A 21,540-nucleotide genomic window follows, 5' to 3' on the forward strand; every position below is an offset into this window, starting at 1 on the left:
AGCCCCCTGCCGAGCGCGAAGCGCGAGTTAACAAAGTGTAATGAAACAATCTATAAACCATTCTCAGTACCGTATAATAGTGATATGATCAAATTCACTTTATAGTGTGTCAAATTTGTGAATCCTTCTCGCAAACTACGAATTTTATAAGTCAATTATCATTTATAATACTTAATCAGTATCAATATAATACCAAAGCGAACACTCAGTAACAACAGATCTGTATCCTACATAGCTCTAGAGAGTGGAAAACTGATAATTAATTGAAAAATGAATGAAATTATATTATCCTGGTTGTGGAAATACATATTTGTGATGAATAAATATTGGTGAACAATCACACACTGATAACAACTTCTTCAGTGGTAGTGGGTAGGTCTAAATTGAAAAAGTACTCTTGATTACTGAGCATTTGATAGGTAATATTAATAATTAATTATATAAAAATAAATAGTAAAAATACAAATGTGATATTTTTGTGATAATAAGATAGATAGATCTTCTTCCTTTCACGGCATCATTGCCTGTTCCGAACCTCATCGTCTCTATAATCGGACCACGTGAAAACTAACGTCCTCTATCTCGTTTCCCAACTGGTTGGTACATAGATAGATAGCTGATAAATAGATAATGATAGATAATAAGCAGCACTTACCTCAGTTGGGTTCTTTCTAGTGTAGAGAATGAACTTAGTGTCGATGACCTGTCTGGGAAGTGGGAAAACATTGAAGGGTCGGTAGATCAGATGATACCAGTCCCTGGTCACATTCAGGCAGCCCAGCTCATCGTAGCACCGGGTTTCATTTTCAACTGAAGCAAATCAAACAAAATCTGTCAGGATTTTGAGAAAATAATAAATAATTATCATGTAGTTATTAAATAACACTTTTCACATTAATCTACAGAGAGGGTTGAGGAGACTGTATGGGTCGAAACATAGTAGAGCATATCAGAAAAGATAGCTGAAAGGTAGAAAAGGTAGCGAAAATAGATTGAAGTACGAAGTACGGTAGAGAAGGGATAGGTCACCAAGACATGGTCATAGGGCCAAAACAAAGTGTAGCAGCGAAGACAGTCTAGACAGACACTCTAGAGTGTATCAGAGAAAGCAGCTTAGAGTGATCTACGTTTACACTATGTAGCTGGAGAGCTATATAGCTATATAGCAGAGCTATATAAAATTTGAGCTACATATAGCTCTGCTAGATGTAGCTCTGCTATGAGTAGATTTAACGCTAATTTTATGTAGCAGAGCTATATGTAGCTCTGCTAGAATGTAGCTCTGCTACATGTCAATTTTTGTTTAATATCGGGGACCGAGCATCGCTCTAGAGTACAAAAGCATGAAAAATGTAATACGAAAAAAGAAATTATTATAACATTCATAACATTCATACAGAAATGTTCTATCTAATCACAGTAAATTGAGATTGATTCCCAGAGGAATGCAATAATTTCCCTCACAAAGGCCCAGTTGCACAAAAGCCGGTTAAATTTTAATCCAGATTAACTTCACGTGAACCAAATCAGAGAATACTATTTCAAAAAGATGGATCTATTGGAATTTATCAGGATTGAAAATAACCCGATTTTTTTGCAACTGGCACTAAGTACCTGATTGAATGATTACAAAAGTTCAACAGCTGAGTCATAATTTTGACACATGAACTCGCTCACTCATTTCCATCACCAACAGACGACGAAAAATTATGATCAGCTGTTTTTCCAATGATGAATAATAATTATCCTTTTAATGTCCTTCAGCGAGTTTTCTCAGGGATGAGACCTAGTGCAATCGAATCTTTATATTATAAACCTACTATGTTCTAAATTTAGTGAGAATCGTTAGAGCCGTTTTCGAGATCCGGTGAAATACAAACATATAAACATCTGAAAATATAAACATAAGTTGCTCGTTTAATAGTAAAGGATATATTTTCTTTGCTCCTAATTCACAATTTTTCTTTTTCATGAGTCTTTTCTGCAGCTAAGTTACCATTTATGATACTCGTATGTTTGTTGTGAAGCTAGCTTGATCGTATGTTACTTTTGATGAGAGCCGAGTTGCAAATGTTACGGCCTTTGAACTTCTGATTCATGAATACAAGTTCCATGAAGAGTAGCTAGTACCTGACCAATTTCAATAAGTTTATAAACATCCAGTATCACAAGATACAACCTGATAACCGGTTGTCAGTGGACGGGAGTTGATGAACTTATCAATGTACACCCAGGGTACCTGCAACTCTCTTGCGGTACTAGTTGTCTCATGAAACTTTCTCAAGTAATGAGCATTTTCATTTTGAAATTTCTTTTGATGGACGTGCAACAGGTATACACGAAAGGAAACTAAAAGAAAAGAAGGATCATGGAACAAAAAACGACTCTTGTCATTTTTGTTACCGGGCAGGCTACCTATGAGAAGAGGTCCAAGGTCAGAGAAAGATCTGTTTACTTTCTACACGTACCTTGTCTGTTGTCTGTGCGGCGTAACATCGTAACTAAAAAAGTCTGATACGAGACCTTCTTGTTTTGCTTTTGAAAACCTCTTACTCAGGGTCTCCGACGCTTTCTTATGTATTAACCAGTTACGCAAAGGTTATACGTGTAATTTTATGATCATTAAGTAAGTACAATAAGTTTGATTTAACTTGAAACTTTGATAACAGTGATTGAGAGGAAGAGATGATTGGTTTATTATATGTGTTGCATAGTTCATATATATAGATTATTGAACATTGATCATCAATGGTATGGAACTATAGATGTATAGCTATTGAACAATATTTTATGCTTAGATGATATAGAAAATTGTCAACTGGTAATTGAGATATTTTTTATACCTTCATTCTCCATCCATATCCTATATGGTATTATAGTATTATTAAACCATATGGTATATGGTGTTATTATAAGTGTTAAACAAGCCATTTCTGTTTATATGTTTGGATGTTTAGATGTTTATGTTTGTATTTCACCGGATCTAACGGCTATAACGATTTTCACGAAATTTGGAACAAAGTAGGTTTATGATATGAAGTTTCGATTGCACTAGGTCTCAACCCTTGGATAACTCGCTGGAGGACATTAAAAGGATAAATACGTCCTTGGAAAAACAGCTGAAAATTTTGTGGTCTGTCGATACCGTAATGGAAGAGAGTGAACGAGTGCAAAGTTAGTAGACAGAAGGTTGGTCACTCATCTATAGTATTTTAGTTGAAATGCAATTGGAGTGGGGGAACTGCAGCCGTGACGTAGGCTGTAGTACAGAGTAGGCAAAATATCGCATTCTTGAAAATCATACGGTGACGTATAGTCAAATTATATAACACAAACATTTTCTGACATGCAAGCTTTCTGTTTCTGCCTTACAATAATTATCAAAACATTTAAATAATACAAGCATTTTGCCATATAAAAGCAAAAACCCCACCTCCTAACTTTCCTTTTCAAACCCTCAAGGTTTCTTCATCTTCTAGGTCGTGTTTATATTTTGTAGTTTGACTATACATCAGCTTGTCAATTTTGTAGATGAGATATTTTGACTCTCGTAGAACATGTGCTCAATAGCAGCATGTGTTCAGTGCATTTATATGAATGAAATTTATCGGGATCGGTTTATCGGTTTATTGCAATGCATTAATTTTTCAATATTTTTCATGCGTTAATCTGAAATTATAATAGTATAACGTTGCCTACTAACGCTTTTCCAGCTTATTAACTTTTTCGTGTCACGTTTTTAGATTCTTGAAAAACTTTCAACTTTATTTTATTCATACAAGTTGAATGAACTTGGAATATTTAACATCATTAGAATCGGTGATTCATTCGCTATAAGTATGGGGAATTTTCAAGTTCTAGGTCAATCTTGAGGGCAATAAACGACGATTTATTTGAAGATACAGTGAATAAACTGTATGCTCAGTGTGGTTACTCCATCACATTTTTACTACACGTGACGTCACGCTGGCGTTCCCCCCTCCATTTCGAATCTTACACCTGTGAGTGATCAACCTTCTGTCTACTAACGTTGGAGTGTATGTGTGTGGGATCATCCAGCTGATCTCACGAGAAGAAAAATTCAGCAAGAGAAACTTATTTTCGTTTATTTCTCTTTTTTTTAGAAAACATGTTTACTTCAGAAAGTCTAAAATAGTAACTAGATGCTGTTAGTGATACATAGTATATTAACAAATATTGTAGCTAACATAGTATATCATTCTAAATCGAATTCATAGTATATCTATTTGTAATTGATGATGTGTTGGTTTTTTGAATTATGAATGAATTATTATTTTGATGAGTGATAGCAGCTTAACCTAGATTTTGATTTGGACTGTAGTATAAATTTGAAAAGGGACAGTTTTGGGCATAAGCCTGTTGCATAACAGGCCTCCTTATATAACTGTAAAAATAATTGTACGACTGAGAAAATGAATAAATAAATTATAAACTATAAATTCAATCTTTCGTTACAAATTTTCTATGCTTTTACACTCCAGAGCAAAGCTCGGTCCCCTGATATTATAGATTATTGAACATTGATCATCAATGGTATGGAACTATAGATGTATAGCTATTGAACAATATTGTATGCATAGACAATATAGAAAATTGATCACTGTTAATTGAGAGATATATTTATGGGCTGGAGCTCAAGGCTTCTTTTTTCAGTGACGCCAAAAACTATTGTCATTTAATGATTATTTTGTTTGTAAAAATATTTCTTGTATTTGGCAATAAATTCATTATTCATTCATTTTTTATATCTTCATTCTCCATCCATATACAATCTTACATGCAGTCTACAAATGATATACCGAACAAGTCGTATGTATTTTGACAATGAAAAGTTATGCATGATAAACCTATGTCAAGTTTTATGATGATGATGTACGACAAGTAATGTATGAGCGAGACCAAATCCTCTTCTTTGCAGATGAAAGCACTTCCCATAGCGCTTTAGTATGAAGCTTACTTGATAAGGACAACCAACACTTTCCTTAGAGATTACTAAATGGAAAAGTCAATAAGAGGTGGCATTACTTAAACGGTGGTGAACTTTGACGGATTGTCAATGATTGTTATTAGTAACTCATTATTTGGATAAGTTTTGTTGGATTGCATAATCGGTTATCACTATTATTAATGGCCGGTGTTTGTGATAAATATGGGGATGGCGTGATGGAGTGGAATTAAATTTATAGGTTGATGTGATTGGAAATTGAAAAATAATATGAGCTTGAAGTTCATTAACTTGTAAATCAACTAATTGGTCATCTGAAGTAACTCTAAGGCCCGATTGCACAAAAGCCGGTTAAATTTTAACCGTGATTAATTTCAAGAGAACCAATCAGAGAAGGCTTTTTCGAAAAATAAGCTTCTCCGATTGGTTCTCATGGAATTAATCACGGTTAAAATTTAACCGGCTTTTGTGCAACCGGCACTAAGTTTGATACAGTACATAAGTATGAGTAAGTAAGGGCCATTTATGCTAACACTACGTTCAACGCTTAACCACGTTTACTAGTAGAAATGGTTGCATTTATCATATAAGGTTTCGAAATGAGGTTTAAACAAACAGCTGTCATTTCTCCGTTTAAACCGAATATCTACATAAAGGCCCGTATGCAGTAACTCGGTTTAAACGGAGAAATGTCAGCTGATCGTTTAAACCTCGTATGAAACAAATTATGATATATGCAACCATATCTACAAGTAAAAGTCGTTTAGCGTTAAACGTTGTATTAACATATGATCCTCAGTTAAGTTTGATTTGACTAGAAGCGTTGATAACAGTAATTGAGTGGAAGAGCAAAATGAATGAAGTGGTTAAGAATGAAAAATAGAGCAAAATGAGGTTGATGAGGAGGAGCAAGGGCGTAGCCAGGGGTGGGTTGCTGAAAGGGCTTCAGCACCCCCCGAAATTCTAAAAAAATACCTTCTTAAAATACCTTAGTTTTGCTGGTTAGTTTACCGAGCTAGCGATAATGGAATTGCCATTTGGTGTAATTTTGTCTGTTGTTCGCTTTTCTAATCCAAGAAACTATTACATCCTTATAACCTCACTGCCAATTTCAGCACCCCCAAAATAAAATCCTAGCTACGCCATTGAGGAGGAGGCAAATGTGGAAGGAGAGCTGAAGACAAGTGGAGGAAGAAAATGGAGGAGATGTGTAATGAATAAGAAAAACTGAAAATAAAGATGAGGAATGAATCGGTAGGAATGAGAGGAAAATGACAAGAGATGGAGATGAGAATGAATGATTTGGCGGATGAGGAAAATTAGATAATTCTGGGGAGAATAGAGAATACAAGCAAGTTAGGGACTGCAATGTAAGGGTGACATTCATTTTGTCCAAAAAATTTCAATTGCCCTAGAAGCAGCTGATCAAATAACGTATTTGTGTTCATTATCAAGACAGCTGATGAAATAACTTTACGTTATTTGTGTTTATTATCAAGATGATGAAGTTCAATATTAAAAAATTATAAATTTGAAACAATAACTTTGTTTAAAACTAGATTACTCACAAGGCAGCCAGGGAATGTTGACCTCTATTTTGTTGCTGCGTCCCCACTCAATGAGCCCGGCTGCGCAGCTGAGCTGCACGCAGCAGCTGCCGGCCAATAGCAGCCACAACAGCTGTCTGCAGCTGCATCTCCACTCCATCACTCCTGCACACACACACAAACACCATCAATGCTAGGACCACAGTACAGGCAGTTAATCGCTGCACCATTTTGCAGTTGAATTCTTCTCCAAAATGCTCATTATCTCCCAGAGAAGAGATTATTAATAATTATTCTATGGGCTATGAATGAACTATATGCCTACCGTATTATTAGTCCAGTCAATATAGACATAAAAAAGGGGGTGTGCTTACAATTTATATTGTAGTTCTGATTTTTTAATATATTATTTGGGTACATAAGAGAAGTCCGGCACCAATTTCTTCATGCATAATTCCCTTGTGCTAGATACAGAGTGGCCCAAAAACCTCGTATTTTCGGCTCATTTTCCAGTTTTCAGCTATTTCTACCAAATCTCGTAATCGGACAGGAAAATTTGCTCTCGCCTTTATTTTAGATTATAAAATTCTGAATAAAATGAGATACAAGGAGCATTGTTGTCAGGTGTACCTGGAAATCTTTATAAGATAGAGCGCTCTACCTGATCTCAGATTGTAGAGCACAAAAATACTCCCGGAGTGATTTCGAATTATACATCTAAATGGTGACAATCGGAAGATATTGTTGATCAAAAACTAAAATTCATCAAACTTGATTTTTTTTCTTCAAATTTCACTAATTTTTGAAAAATCATAACTCAGTACTCATTGGAGATAGAGAGTTCCGAATTATCTCATTTTATTCAGAATTTTATAATCTAAATAAAAGGCGAGAGCAAATGTTTCTGTCCGATTACGATATTTGGCAGAAATAGCTAAAAACTGGAAAATGAGCCGAAAATACGAGGTTTTTGGGCCACTCTGTATCTAGCACAAGGAAATTTTGCATGAAGAAATTGGTTCTGGACTTCTCTTATGTACCCAAATAATATATTAAAAAATCAATATAAATTGCATGCACCAATGTATATAGTGACTGGACTATATGTAGAGTAGCCTACTATATTTTTGGAGTTGCTCGTTGCCTCACTTTTGCAATGTGCAATGTGCAATGTGCCATGTTTAGTTTAGTTTAGTTTACGCGTGCGTCCTTCCAATCCATAGACTGCGTCTGCGCATTAGTAGTCCACCGGTGGTCCCAAAGTATGTGCACTGTTTCAATAATCATCCGATGATCAAATTTTGAAAGAATTTATGAGTTCGTTGGTGCATTTCACAATGATTGCAATATCTATGTGAGCCTTGGACACATGTAGTCAATGGATTTGGTATGCCAAAAACAGGTCAAAGAGCTAGGACTGACCATGAGTGTCTGTGGATTGAATTATTGTATTTTTAAACTGCTATAAAATTGAGAACCTCGTTGCTTTATTTCTTATTTACGATCGCATTGTCCAGCATATTAGATGGGTATTCATTTTAAAAAGGGTACTTATAGTTTGTGTAAAATGAGTTGAGACTTGGCCCTCCATCCCAAGAAATTACAGGGTTGCCAAATCGTGTAAAATTGCAACTTTCTCAAATTTCAAATTCAACGTCAGAATTGGATGAAGAATGTCATCCCCGATATCCTAGTAGTGCTAGAAAAGATCCAGGTTTGAAGGATTAAAAGGAAATTTAACTTTTATGATAAAATTGGAAGCATCGCGAAAATTTGTTTTCCTTTTGAATATCACTTCTCTCAGAATCATGGGGCGTAATAATTTTATATCAAATTAACGTGGATGATATTCTACATCCAATTCTGACGTTGAATTTGAAATTTGAGAAAGTTGCAATTTTACACGAATTGGCAACTATGTAATTTCTTCGGATGGAGTGCCAAGTCTCAACTTAATTTACACAAACTATAGATTTCTATTTATATTCATATTCAAGAGTAGCCCTAAGGGAAAAGACAACTATATGGGTATTATTCATTCAATATGAACCTATATTAGAGGTAATATACAGTAGGCCTATATACAAAGTCCTACCGTACCTTCATCTCATAAAGCTAGGTACTTAATTTGTGAATAGCTCAAGGAATGCTTGAATAGCATTCAAGGAACATTGACTTTATCAAAATTCACATATCTTACAGCATGATAATGATTAGAGCTTGATGAACATACTGGAATTACAAAGGCAAAAGAGCACAGTTTCAAACGGACGTATGCAGAGAGACGGAGAAAAATTCAATTCAATTCAATTTATTTTCACACACAAATACAAGTTTGATACAGATTAACAGAAATAATACATCCAAACAACAACAATAATATACATTAAAACGAAAAGAAAAGAATGTGGTGCAAGAAAAAAGGGTGGAGGATTGAAGGGTTTTTCGAACTATGGTTATCCATGTACTAGGAAAACCTTCAATCCTTGAGAAGCTGAAAAAGGTATCAGGAAAAGAAATAGACGGTAGATATGAAAGGATGGGATGTCTGTAGCAAAATATGTCATTCATTGAAAGACTTTCATGAAAACATATCGCTGGATGAAAATTCAATGAATGATAAATTCGAGGATGCAATAAATAAACAGATGCTACCCAATTTGTAGAGAAAAGTATCTCAATATGAATAATATTAGAGGATTAGTCTAATTTTGATGTTGATGTCAAGGATTTTGTACTTGACATAGTAACCTATTAAGACCAGTTCCTAGTGAATGAAAATAATTTTTTTTAGACAAATACATCTCAAGTGAATTAAAAATCTTATTTGACCTCAAGAATGCAGTTTCATCACTGCAATGAAATACTACTACAGTAAACAACTATTCACTCAAGTAGACTACCACTATATTGAATGAAAAATACAATTTTTTAGACAAATACATCTCGAGTGAATTCAAATTCTTATTTGACCTCAGGAAAACAGTTTCATCATTTGAATGAAATACTACTTATACAGTAAACACCAATTCAATTAAGTTACAAAACTCCTTATTGAAAGCAAAATCACGACTATAAAATAGCTCCTTTCACTCAACCTCAATATTTTATTACTCAGATGAATTTCTAACTTTGAACTTCCAATCACAACTTCTAACTTACCCTCCAATGCAAAGTCCACGATGGTTCCAGCCACATAAAGAAATATCTGAAACAAACAGAAAAGTTGGTAAGAATAAATGAAAGAAAACACATTTCATTAATAATTACAACAAATCAGACTTTTGTTTTCAAGTAGATGTGTGACAAGAATACTTTTAAGATGATTGGTAGGTTAAATAAATGTCAATCATTGAAATGTATGTATCAGGGTTCCTTTCTTTTATTTTTAAAAAATAGGATTATAGTATCCTTTGATATTGATAAATAATTATAATTTTACAGTTTTGTTGTGAGTGATGTTGTGGTATTTCTTCATAATTGACCCGAGCGAAGTGAGGTCTAAGATTCAAGTCGCCGGTTTGGCATTTCTCTTAACGTTTAAATGTTTGAATTTTTATATGTTTATATGTTGCGCATTTACGGCGAAACGCGGTAATACATTTTCATGAAATTTGACAGCTACGTTCGTTTTTAATTGCGCGTCGACTTATATACAAGGTTTTTGGAAATTCTGCATTTCAAGGATAATATAGAAGGAAGAATCTGGTGTGGCGCACTCACACAACTTTCCTTGCCGTTATGAAAATTGATCACCTGACCCGCGCGTCTCAAGTATACTATTCAAAAATATGAGCCAGCTGGTGACAGGGTAATAACGCTATCTTTTCATAGTGAATGATTTAATAGGATCAACAATAATTTGCAATTGATTAATAACATTTTCTCGAATTTAGAGTTTATTTTCAATTTTAGGTGAAAATTAATTGTAGAGCTTTTCATGCTCAATCTATTCCACTTGATTTTTTTTGTTTAAATTGTATCTGAAGCCTGATAATTGGGAATCTAAAATCATTTACATTAACATCTACATTTATTACATTCCTTAATAACAACATAAAATTAATGATTGGGAGAGAATCAACAGGATATACCCAAAACTGTTCCTCTCGAACTTTGCATTGATGGGGCGGAGCTCCTGAAATTTTTACAGATATGGGACTTGTGGCAGTTGATAGAGCTTATCAATGACTATTTGAGGTATGAATGTGATCAAAATCGTTGGAGCCGTTTCCGAGAAAATCACGAAAAACCCTGTTTTTGACAACATTTTCGCCATTTTAGCCGCCATCTTGAATTGCATTTGATCGAAATTGTTCGTGTCGGATCCTTATAGTGGAAGGACCTTAAGTTCCAAATTTCAAGTCATTCCGTTAATTGGGAGATGAGATATCGTGTACACAGACTCATACACACACACACACACACACACACACACACACACACACACACACACACACACACCACACACACACACACACACACACACACACACACACACACACACACACACACACATACAGACCAATACCCAAAAACCACTTTTTTGGACTCAGGGGACCTTGGAACGTATAGAAATTCAGAAATTGGGGTACCTTAATTTTTTTCGGAAAGCAATACTTCCCTTACCTATGGTAATAGGACAAGGAAAGTAAAAAGGAGCCTCCTTCATACGCCAATATTAGAGTAAATATCCGACTATAGAATTATTGATCATAAATCAGCTGACAAGTGATTACACAGATGTGTGGAGAAGCCAGTCCATTTCTGTATTTTCTTAAGGTCTATAGTTTCAATCAGGTACTTGTGGATGAGAATACTGCGTGAGGTCTACTGTTCACAGAACTACTAGTCATTCTCCTAGGTGATTTTAATTGTAGAACATATCAATATACATTCTGTGAAAAGAATACCCAGAATATCCTTCCCATTTCCTAGTAACTCCTACCAAAGTGAGAGAGTGAGTGTGTGAGAGAGAGAGAGAGAGAGAAAGACATTGTGAGTGAGAAAGTGAGACGGATAGAGTTAGAGTGAGAGAGAGAGAGAGATTGATTGATTGAGTACTTTATTTATGTAGATTACAATATATACTGGCTTATACACTTATATACAATAGCTTACAATACAGCAAAATTATAGATGAATTTACATAATATAGACTAAAAAAATAATTATTGAACTGTAGACTATATGATATGAAAAAAGCAATTTGTAATAACTACAGATAATTATATTGTTATGCACCTACATAAATTGGCGGGGCTTTGGACATATCAAAGTCCATTCTCCGGAAAGAATATAAAAATATCCTTCCCACTAACTCTCTACCAAAGATATATTGATTGATTTATTGAGTACTTTATTTATGTAGATTACAATATATAATGGCTTATACACTCATACAATAGCTTACAATACAGCAAAGTTTTAGATGAATCTACATAGCATAAACTAAGAAATTAATTATTGAACTGTACAATTATATAAAAAAATCAATTCTGAATAACTATACAAGATAATATTGTAATGCATCTATACAACATCTATTGGAATAACTATACAAGATAATATTGTAATGCATCTATAGAACATCTATTGGAATAACTATACAAGATAATATTGTAATGCATCTACATAAATTGGCGGAGCTTTGGACATATCAATGTCCATTCTTCGAAAAGAATATAAAAATATTCTTCTCACTAACTCTCTACCAAAGAGAGAGAGAGAGAGAGAGAGAGAGAGAGAGAGAGAGAGAGAGAGAGAGAAAGAGAGAGAGGGAGAGGGTGAGCGTTCTAAAAGTATTTATTCTAATTCTCAAAGTATCAGAGATTCCCAATTCAATTTCACATTAGACATACCCACCTCCCACAGGTTCATTGTAATGTTCCGAAGTTTCCAAGATTTCAAGCTCGAGTTATTATACTATCTTCAGCTACTTTCTCATTTCTCCTATCACTTAAAGAGACCTCTGCTCAGTTATTTGTGTCTAAAGAGGTTTAGTGGCAGTGATAGTGATAGTTTTCGACGATAGTGACCATGAGAGTGATAGTGATAGCATTCATCTATATTGACCATGAGAATGAGAAAGATAGTGATAGTATACGACTATATTGACCATGAGAGTGATAGTGATAGTATCCGACTATATTGACCATGAGAATGAGAGAGATAGTGATAGTATACGACTATATTGACCATGAGAGTGACAGTGATAGTATCCGACTATATTGACCATGAGAATGAGAGAGATAGTGATAGTATACGACTATATTGACCATGAGAGTGATAGTGATAGCATTCATCTATATTGACCATGAGAATGAGAGAGATAATGATAGTATCCGACTATATTGACCATGAGAGTGATAGTGATAGCATTAATCCATGTTGACCATGAGAATGAGAGAGATAGTGTAAGTATCCGACTATATTGGCCATGAAAGAGATAGTGATAGTATCCGACTATATTGACCATGAAAGAGATAGTGATAGTATTCAACTATATTGAGTACTAGCCGTCAGGCTCGCTTCGCTCGCCAAATCCGTCTAGCCAGAGGGCTCCGCCCCCTGGACCCCCGACTGGATCGTCCAGGGGTGAGATCAGCAGGCTCGCTTCGCTCGCCTGCATTTTTCATTTGAGCATTTTTATCATATATTAGGACAATCCAGTCGGGGTCCAGACTAAACGTCTGGCTAAACGGGTATGGCGAGCGAAGCGAGCCCGACGGCTAGTAATATAATATTCTCAGGATTGAAGTAGCAGTGCCCAATCAATTTTTCCGCGATAAATGCATTTGAATCTTCAACTTGGTGCCAACCTAACAAAGTCAACTCAACTTAATGCCAACCTGACAAAATTATTAATTTAGTTGCCAGTTAACTGTTTCGAAGAGGTACTCTCTCTAGATTTTAGTTCTATAGTAACATATGATATGTAAATTTCAATTATAATTAAGAGATTGGGAGAAGAAGAATATACATGCTAAAAGACGAACTTTAAACCCTTAAAAACAACTCTTAGAGTTAAAATATTGCCAAAAGATTTCTTAGTGCGCCTCTAAAGAGCCAACTGAACATACCTACCAATTTGAACGTTTTTGGTCCGGTAGATTTTAGTTATGCGAGTGAGTGAGTGAGTGAGTGAGTGAGTGAGTCAGTCAGTGAGTGAGTGCCATTTCGCTTTTATATATATAGAAGATGAGAGTGATAGTATTCAAGTCTAGTGACCATCAGACCGATTTCTCATCTTTAATTTTCGATAATATCATGGAGATTGGCCACCAATCTTGTTCAGAAAATTGGCTTCAGATTCACTTTCCATGTCACCTAACAGTTTCTTTCAGGTGACAGAGAGATTAATGGAGAAGCCGAAGTACTTAAAACTTTCTCAATGCTTTCTTGCATGTTCTCTGCTATCGGCACCTATCAACTACTACACTACAACATGAAAACTATTGGCAACGGTTGAAGTATTGGCAACCAGGCTTATCTTTAATTGACCGAACGTAGTGAGATCTATGTTTTAACTCTGATTTTTTTTGTCTGTCTGTTTGTAATGCGATTACGGCCAAACGCGTTGATAGAATTCGATGAGATTTGGCAGGAATATTCCTTTTTCAACTGCGCGTCGATGTATACACAAGGTTTTTTGAAATTTTCATTTTAAAGATAATAAAAGAAAAGGAATTGCATTGAAATTTGTCCCCCCTCTATATATTCTATGAAACAAGCCTCTTAAGGCTGTACATAGGCTGAAAATAAACTTTCACGGTATTAAAACAAAAATCTTTTGAAAATTCAATTTTTCAGAAAGTTATTCAATTTACTAAAAATGACCAAAAATAACTTTTAGTTGAGTTATTTTTCTTGATAACTTTCTCAAAAATTGATATTTTCAGAAACTTTTTGTCTTATTCAATCAGTATTACCATGACGAATTTATCTTCTAAATCTCATGGTTTTATCTCTTACCGAAATTGAAATGTTCTGTCCCAGAAATTTAAACTTTAGGCGCTCATATCTCGAAAAGTAATGATCGGAAAAAAATTTCTGAGAAAACTATTTCATTTTGATAGGTTGATGATATTCAAATCGAAAAACTTTGAAAAATATCACCAGTAGAAAGTTTACTTTTAAAACTTTGCACGGCCTTAATAAAGATCTTGATACAATCTATTAGGCTCAGGAAAAATCGACTACTTTTTCAATATTGCTTGAGATCCCATCTATCCTCGATAATATGCTCTACTCTTGTCTAGTGTATTCACTATCACGCTCTTCCTGTAATGGATTATAATGACATATATGAGTCTATTACCGGACTTAGCACAAACTTAGGACTAAGCTTCATAAAACAATCCCCAAAAGCCCATCAGCAGCGAAACGAGAAAATCTATGACATTTGGTTCTAAATAAGATACATTAAACATTCCAATTCAGAATTACAGTTGTATTTCATTACAGTACTGATGTCATTCAGTATTACAATTGAATGTTTCGAAGATTTTGCCATTTGAATGAATTTTTTATTTGCCAAAAACATAATACAAAAAAGCTTTACAAAAAATAAATAAATATATGTTACTGAACTTAACTAAAATACATACATAAGCTTGATAAAGTTTTACATCAAGTTTCCAAGATTTCAAGCGAGTGTTATTATATTCTCATATTCTTCATAATAATATTATTACAGTTGAGTCATAATTCATTATTACAGAGATGTTACAGTGATGAACCATCATTAATCAATGGCGTATGAGCACGTGCGTGCGTGGGAATCCGTTACGTGCTGCCTGATGATGATGATGATTGCAATGATGATGATAGTAATCAGCTGTCATCGTCTGTATAGAAGGAGAAAGGACGGCCGAAGACGATAGTGCTTTCACTTTCCATCGGGCGCACTTTTTTGTATGAGTGTGTGTTACACTTATAACAAAATAATGATAATTATAATGAAGCGAAGGTCGTCGGGAGACGTCCAGGCACCTCAGGCCAGCCTTGACTCGTATTTTAGGCTTCCTTCTTCATAATGAAGTCTCTCTTTCTTCCTTCATTTCCTTCGTATTTCCTTTCTTCCTTCTCCCTTCTTCCAAAATGAAGTACAATATCAGTAATGAAAACACAAATTTAAATTGTCAACCACTTTAAGTTTGTGTTTCCATTATGGAAAAGTACCACAACAATACTTTCAACACAACTGTAAGTTTGGTGGGCAATATATAATATCTTTATAATATTCTAGACGGAATAGAAGGTTGACGGAAACTTTATATTGAGACTGGCAGCGAAGATTATTCCTTGTCAATAATAGCTGTTTCTCGAATTCTCCTACTTTCGAACCAATATATTTGCATGGATGCACGCTATACAATTAAAAACATGTTGAACTAGCCGTCAGGCTCGCTTCGCTCGCCATATCCGTCTAGCCAGGGGGCTCCGCCCCCTAGACCCCCAACTGGATCTTCCAAGAATGAGATCAGCGGGCTCGCTTCGCTCGCCTGCATTTTTCATTTGAGCATGCTTCATTCCATCAGGAAGTCAAAGTACTGAGAAAACGCAGAAAAGCTGAGAAAAACGGTGATTGTGGCGTATCTTTGATGAAATATCAAAGTCACCTCATCACAAATTTTTTTCAGACCCTAGTTAAACCTCTGTACCAAATTTGAAAATGTTCTGTCTATTACTTGATGAAATAACTGAGAAAACGCTAATTTTGGGTGTATCTTCGCGTTATTTCAAATTCCTTCCAACACAACATTATTACACCCCAGCTGAGCTTTTGCAGTGAATTTGAACATTTTCTGTTCATTTGTTCTCGATAAAGCTGAGAAAGCGCAAAAAACGCAGATTTTGGGCGTATCTTTGGCGTTATTTCAAATTCCTTCTAACATAACATTATTACACCCTAGCTTAGCTTCTGTACTAAATTTGAACAATTTCTGTTCATTTGTTCTCGATAAATCTGAGAAAAAGCAAAAAAAACGCTGGAAAAACGCAGATTTTGGGCGTATCTGTGGAAATTTTTTTAAATCCGTTCTTAGTGCGCCTCTAAAGGGCCAACTGATGAACATACTTACCAAAATTTGAACGTTTTTGGTCCGGTAGATTTTTAGTTCTGCGAGTGAGTGAGTGAGTCAGTCAGTCAGTGAGTGAGAGCCATTTCGCTTTTATATAATATATAGATATAGATCAATGACACTGACAAATCAATCAATCTATCACTGACAAGTTTTTTCCTAAACACAGAATCTATCTTCCCAATTAGAGGAGTGTTTCTTCGTGTAATCATACTTTGCAAATACATTGTAAACGCTGGTTCTATCGTGAAATAGTACTTTAATATCTGTGTATAAGCATAAAGGAAGTAAATACTTTCTTTATAATTATCTTACAATATACCTCTAATATACTTATCTAATCTGTGGTATAAGCCTGCATGAATAGAAAAATCCAACCAATTTAAACTCCAATTTTTTGTCGGAGTGGAATATTTTTGTTATAATTTCATTAGTAACATTCAAATCTCTTATAACTTGTATTTTACATTTGATTCCGGCTTTTAGTTTTCCAGTTGAGGAGAATGGAATTCCTAATTATTCAGTCTGGTGTCATTTTATCTTGCTTATGAAAAGTCAAATATTGGCAATTTTGGTCAATTATCAAGAAGTACAAGTGGAAATAGGAAGGATTTCTTCTTATTCTGATTGTATTTATCCTAAAAATTCGCAATGACTTTATGCAATTGACATTCCTTTGAAATTATTCGTATTTGATACAGCGAGTACCTATTTCATTTCATTTTATATGTGATTTCTAGTAAACTTTATCGTAAACAAACGGTTTGAAGGTACCCTGAAAACCCCGTAAGTAGGCTAAGTATCGTTTCAAATTATCATTCGGAAATAATCCAGCTCAAGCCAAATCATCTAAAAATTCATAACTTATTGATCCAATTGCAATTTTTCGTTTACTTTCTATGTGTGGCTTCTCTATACACTTTTATCTTGTGAATACCTTTCTATTTTCACGGTATGTCAGCTGATCAGCTCAATGGCCAATCGCATCGCTTCGTTCCGCCCATGGAAGCATCCAGCCAATCACAAGCTGCCTCCATCTATCCAATAGCGTGTCCGCGTATAAGAATGCATTCACAGCTTCCACGTTTAAAACTAGGAGTTCTCAGTTCTGATAGTACTCGAAAATATCCAGTGTAAAGACTGGTCATGGATGGAAAGAAAATTGAATTGAATATTCTCTGAGAAATAACAAAATAATAATAAGTGTAATTCTGTACTCTATAGCATACTAAGAAGTAAAAGAGTAGGTACTCCAATATTCATATTAAGCTAGATATGGTACTTGGAAAATACTTTGCTTCCAATATTTAAACATTGAATTTGAATGGTTGATACATATTTTTTACTTTATCTGATATGATAACTTTATTATAATTTATTACTCACTCTAAATTTACTTTGAGACTGCTTGATAGATTTAAATATTTTTGACTCATTTCTCATCTACATGTAACCATATCTTCTTCGTGAAATTTTTACGGAACTTTATTCAAATAAACCGAATCTCCTTGTATCTCTTGTAATCGACTGTAATTCGAGTGTGTTTCTATAGATTATTTCCATGTAGTCCATTTTTTTTGTATGATGACTCATGATGTGGAAGATTGTGCCATCTATATGATAAAAAAACTCTAAAAAAATTGGTCTTAGAAAACGTGTGTATTAACCCGAGAGAATAGAGTTACAATCTGACGTTTCTATATTGTATCAACTTACTTACTTATCCTGGCGCTACAGCCCTATGTGGGCTTTGGCCTCCTCCACAATCCACCTCCAAGCTTCTCTATCTTCTGCCTTTTCTTTCCACTCTCTCACTCCAATTACTCTCAAGTCTCTTTCCACATCCTGCATCCATCGTGCCCTTGGTCTCCCTCTTCTTCTCACAGCCTCCAACTTCTCATAGAGCATCGTTCTTGGCATTCATATCGTATCAACTAGAGAGAATAAAATGACAATTAACGTTCTTATCAACCAGTGATGATACAATGAGAAAAATAATTCAGTTCTCTCTGGTCCAGTGAAACAAGCAAGATCTCACACTAATAAAATCCTCACTAATCTTATTTATGGACTGAGTGCTTTCAAGAATTCGGCATCAGCTCTACTTCCCAGATCGACAATATTCGATTTGTCCAAACATACTAACGGAGAAAGTGCTCACCTTAATATATTTTTGAGGAGCAAAAATTTACAACACTAGTGAACTTTCACCCATTTGTCAGACGCAGACGCATTCTTCAAGAAAAGGTCTACAAGTCTACCAAGCACTCACAACTGGACGTTATGCCGTTATATTGGTATACAGTTATAGTGAATAAATTTATTGTAGAATCTATAGTACACTAATATGACAGTTCTAGAATACAGTTATACTGATTGAACTCTACTCGATAGTATACTCATATGACAGTTATAGAATACAGTTACTATTAAACGAGTAATTTCTGTTTAGATGTTTATTTGTATGTGACCGGATCTTGAGAACGGCTCAAACGATTCTCACGAAATTTGGAACAAAGTAGGTTTATGATATGAGAATTCGATTGCATCAGGTCAGAACCCTGGAATAACTTGCTAAAGGACATTAAAATGATAAAAAATACGCCCTTGGAAAAACAGCTGGAAATTTGGTCGTCTATCGATACCGTAATGGAAGTGAGTGAGTGCGTGTGTGGGTTATTCATCAGCTGATCTCACGAGAAGAATGAAAAACTTATTTTTCCAGCAAGAAAAACTTATTTTTGTTTTTTCTCTTTTTTTAGAAAACATGTTTACTTCAGAAAGTCCAAAATAGTAACTAGATGCTGTTAGTGATACATAGTATATTAACAAATATTGTAGCAAACATAGTATATCATTTCAAATCAAATTCATGGTATATCTATTTGTAATTGATGATGTGTTTGTTTTTTGAAGTGTGAATGAATTGTTATTCTGATGAGTGATAGTAGCTTAACCTAGATTTTGATTTGGACTGTAGTATAAATTTGAAAAGGGACAGTTTTGGGCATAAGGCTGTTTTGCCTCCTCATATAGATTATGTGACTGGAAAAATTAATAAATGAATATAAACTATAAATTGAATCTTCCGTTACAATTTTTCTATTCTTTTAAACTCCAGAGCGAAGCTCGGTCCCCCGATATTGATGATAAATCTATAGTAAAGTCATAAGACAGTAAAAACAGTAAATTGATGTATTCATCAGTTTTAAGTTGATGTGGTTTACTATTCAAATCCCCACACCCTCCAATGTACAGAGCTGGTCCACTTTCTAATAATATACATATTTTTCAAGTGTAGTGACCAGCCTTGGTGTTTATCCAAATGTATCTCATTTGAATATCAAATAATGTGTGTGAGTGATTGAGTTTATTCAGCTCCACCTCTTTGTCAATGATTATTTTCTTTATTTCAAAATGCGCTCAGCTTCAAATTTCATGAAAATCTATTACCGCGTTTCGCCGTAAATGCGCAACATATAAACATTTAAACATTCAAACATTTCAACATTACGAGAAATGCCAAACCGTCGACTTGAACCTCAATTATTAAGGTGTCAACTTAGACCCAATCAGTCTCAACTTGATTAATTATATCATAGACTGAATAAACAAGGAAACATCGACTAAGTGAAGGTGTTGTTAATTTAGTTTATGCTTCTATCTAATCATGCCTCACATTTTCACATTATAATTTCGGGCATTCTAATATTTTTATCTCTCTAGCAAGTCGCAGTAATTATTTTTTCGCCCCACTTGGATGTAATGAGCTGGTTTTCGTGCGTCATATGGAGGCCGAAAATTATTGTTTTCTGACCAGGCCGGTAAAATTTTTACGGCCCTAGGGCTGTAAAATAACCTTGAAGTCAGCTGATTCTGATTTGATGTGAACGTGTTTACAAAATAGTTTATGAAACGGAATCAGTTTATGCTTCTAGAATTGAATAAATTATTCTGAAATAAGATACTATTATTTTATTTGTATGAATGAAATACAAATAAGATATATTATAAACTATTCAAATTCGATTTTCAGAGTAGGATAGGACTTCTAACCTCAACTTCCGATGTTGACATCCAGATTGTACAAATTTCAAGTGTGCTAAAACAGCTGATCGAAATTTTTTTCATTATTTGTGTTTATTATTCAATAATCAAAACATTCATACTAATATTGTAATCTTATTGCCATTTGAAAGAATAAAAAAGTATAAACTCAACCTCCTACATTAAAACATAATTGAACATAATCTTTTAGGTTATTTAGACAAATTAAAATCTACCCAAACTCAGCTTAAGTACTGCGTTTACCACTAAACCTGGTGGATAATTTTGGAACTACTTAAAACTACTAAAAACAACCTATTTTTTCGGACATGTTATTCATTATCAAAATTTGGGAACAGAATAGTTTGGGCCATACCTGTTGTTCTTTCCCGATCATATTTATATGATATGTAATTATTGTATTCACTGAAAATGAAAAAAATAAAAATACTTGGAGAATTTCCTGATATTCAGATTACCTCAGATTTGCTGGAGCTATGACCTTTCAGTTTTGCTTTCGGAAGTGCCTAATAAACAATAATTATTCTATTGTTTTATTTTTTTTTTTGTGTGGCGAAAAATAGCGTTCGCACCACGGGCAAAAATGTGTTTCCGGCTCTCAATCTTTTCTAGTCCTCGGCCGACGGCCTCGGACTTGAAAACCGATTTCGGGCCGGAAAAGTCTCATTTTCTGCTCTAGGTGCGAAATATACTATTTCCTACAGTTACCTTGAAATGTGGCCATTCCTGCACTGATTACAGAACGCAAAGAATCACTTTTCCGCTCTAGTGTGGGAAAATTTTTATCTGCACTCCAGATATGCAACATGGCAACGCAAAATAGTAGGTTATATGGAGCACCAGTGCAGCAAAATCAAAATGAAGTTGGTAACAG

The 21,540-nt window shown here is 34.6% G+C and overlaps 1 protein-coding gene across 1 annotated transcript in view; it reads right to left on the reverse strand.

Annotated features, from left to right (window-relative positions):
- Positions 1–21,540, reverse strand: part of LOC111057803 (pancreatic triacylglycerol lipase-like) — a gene marked incomplete in the record, with an annotated part of 80,803 nt that overhangs the window by 44,031 nt on the left and 15,232 nt on the right. Inside the window, 3 exon segments of the mRNA XM_039419676.1 lie at positions 656–810; positions 6,535–6,678; positions 9,676–9,721. Coding sequence (XP_039275610.1) covers positions 656–810; positions 6,535–6,673 — 294 coding nt within the window.

This window comes from Nilaparvata lugens, chromosome 1 (assembly GCF_014356525.2).
Source record: "Nilaparvata lugens isolate BPH chromosome 1, ASM1435652v1, whole genome shotgun sequence".
Lineage (NCBI taxonomy): Eukaryota > Metazoa > Arthropoda > Insecta > Hemiptera > Delphacidae > Nilaparvata > Nilaparvata lugens.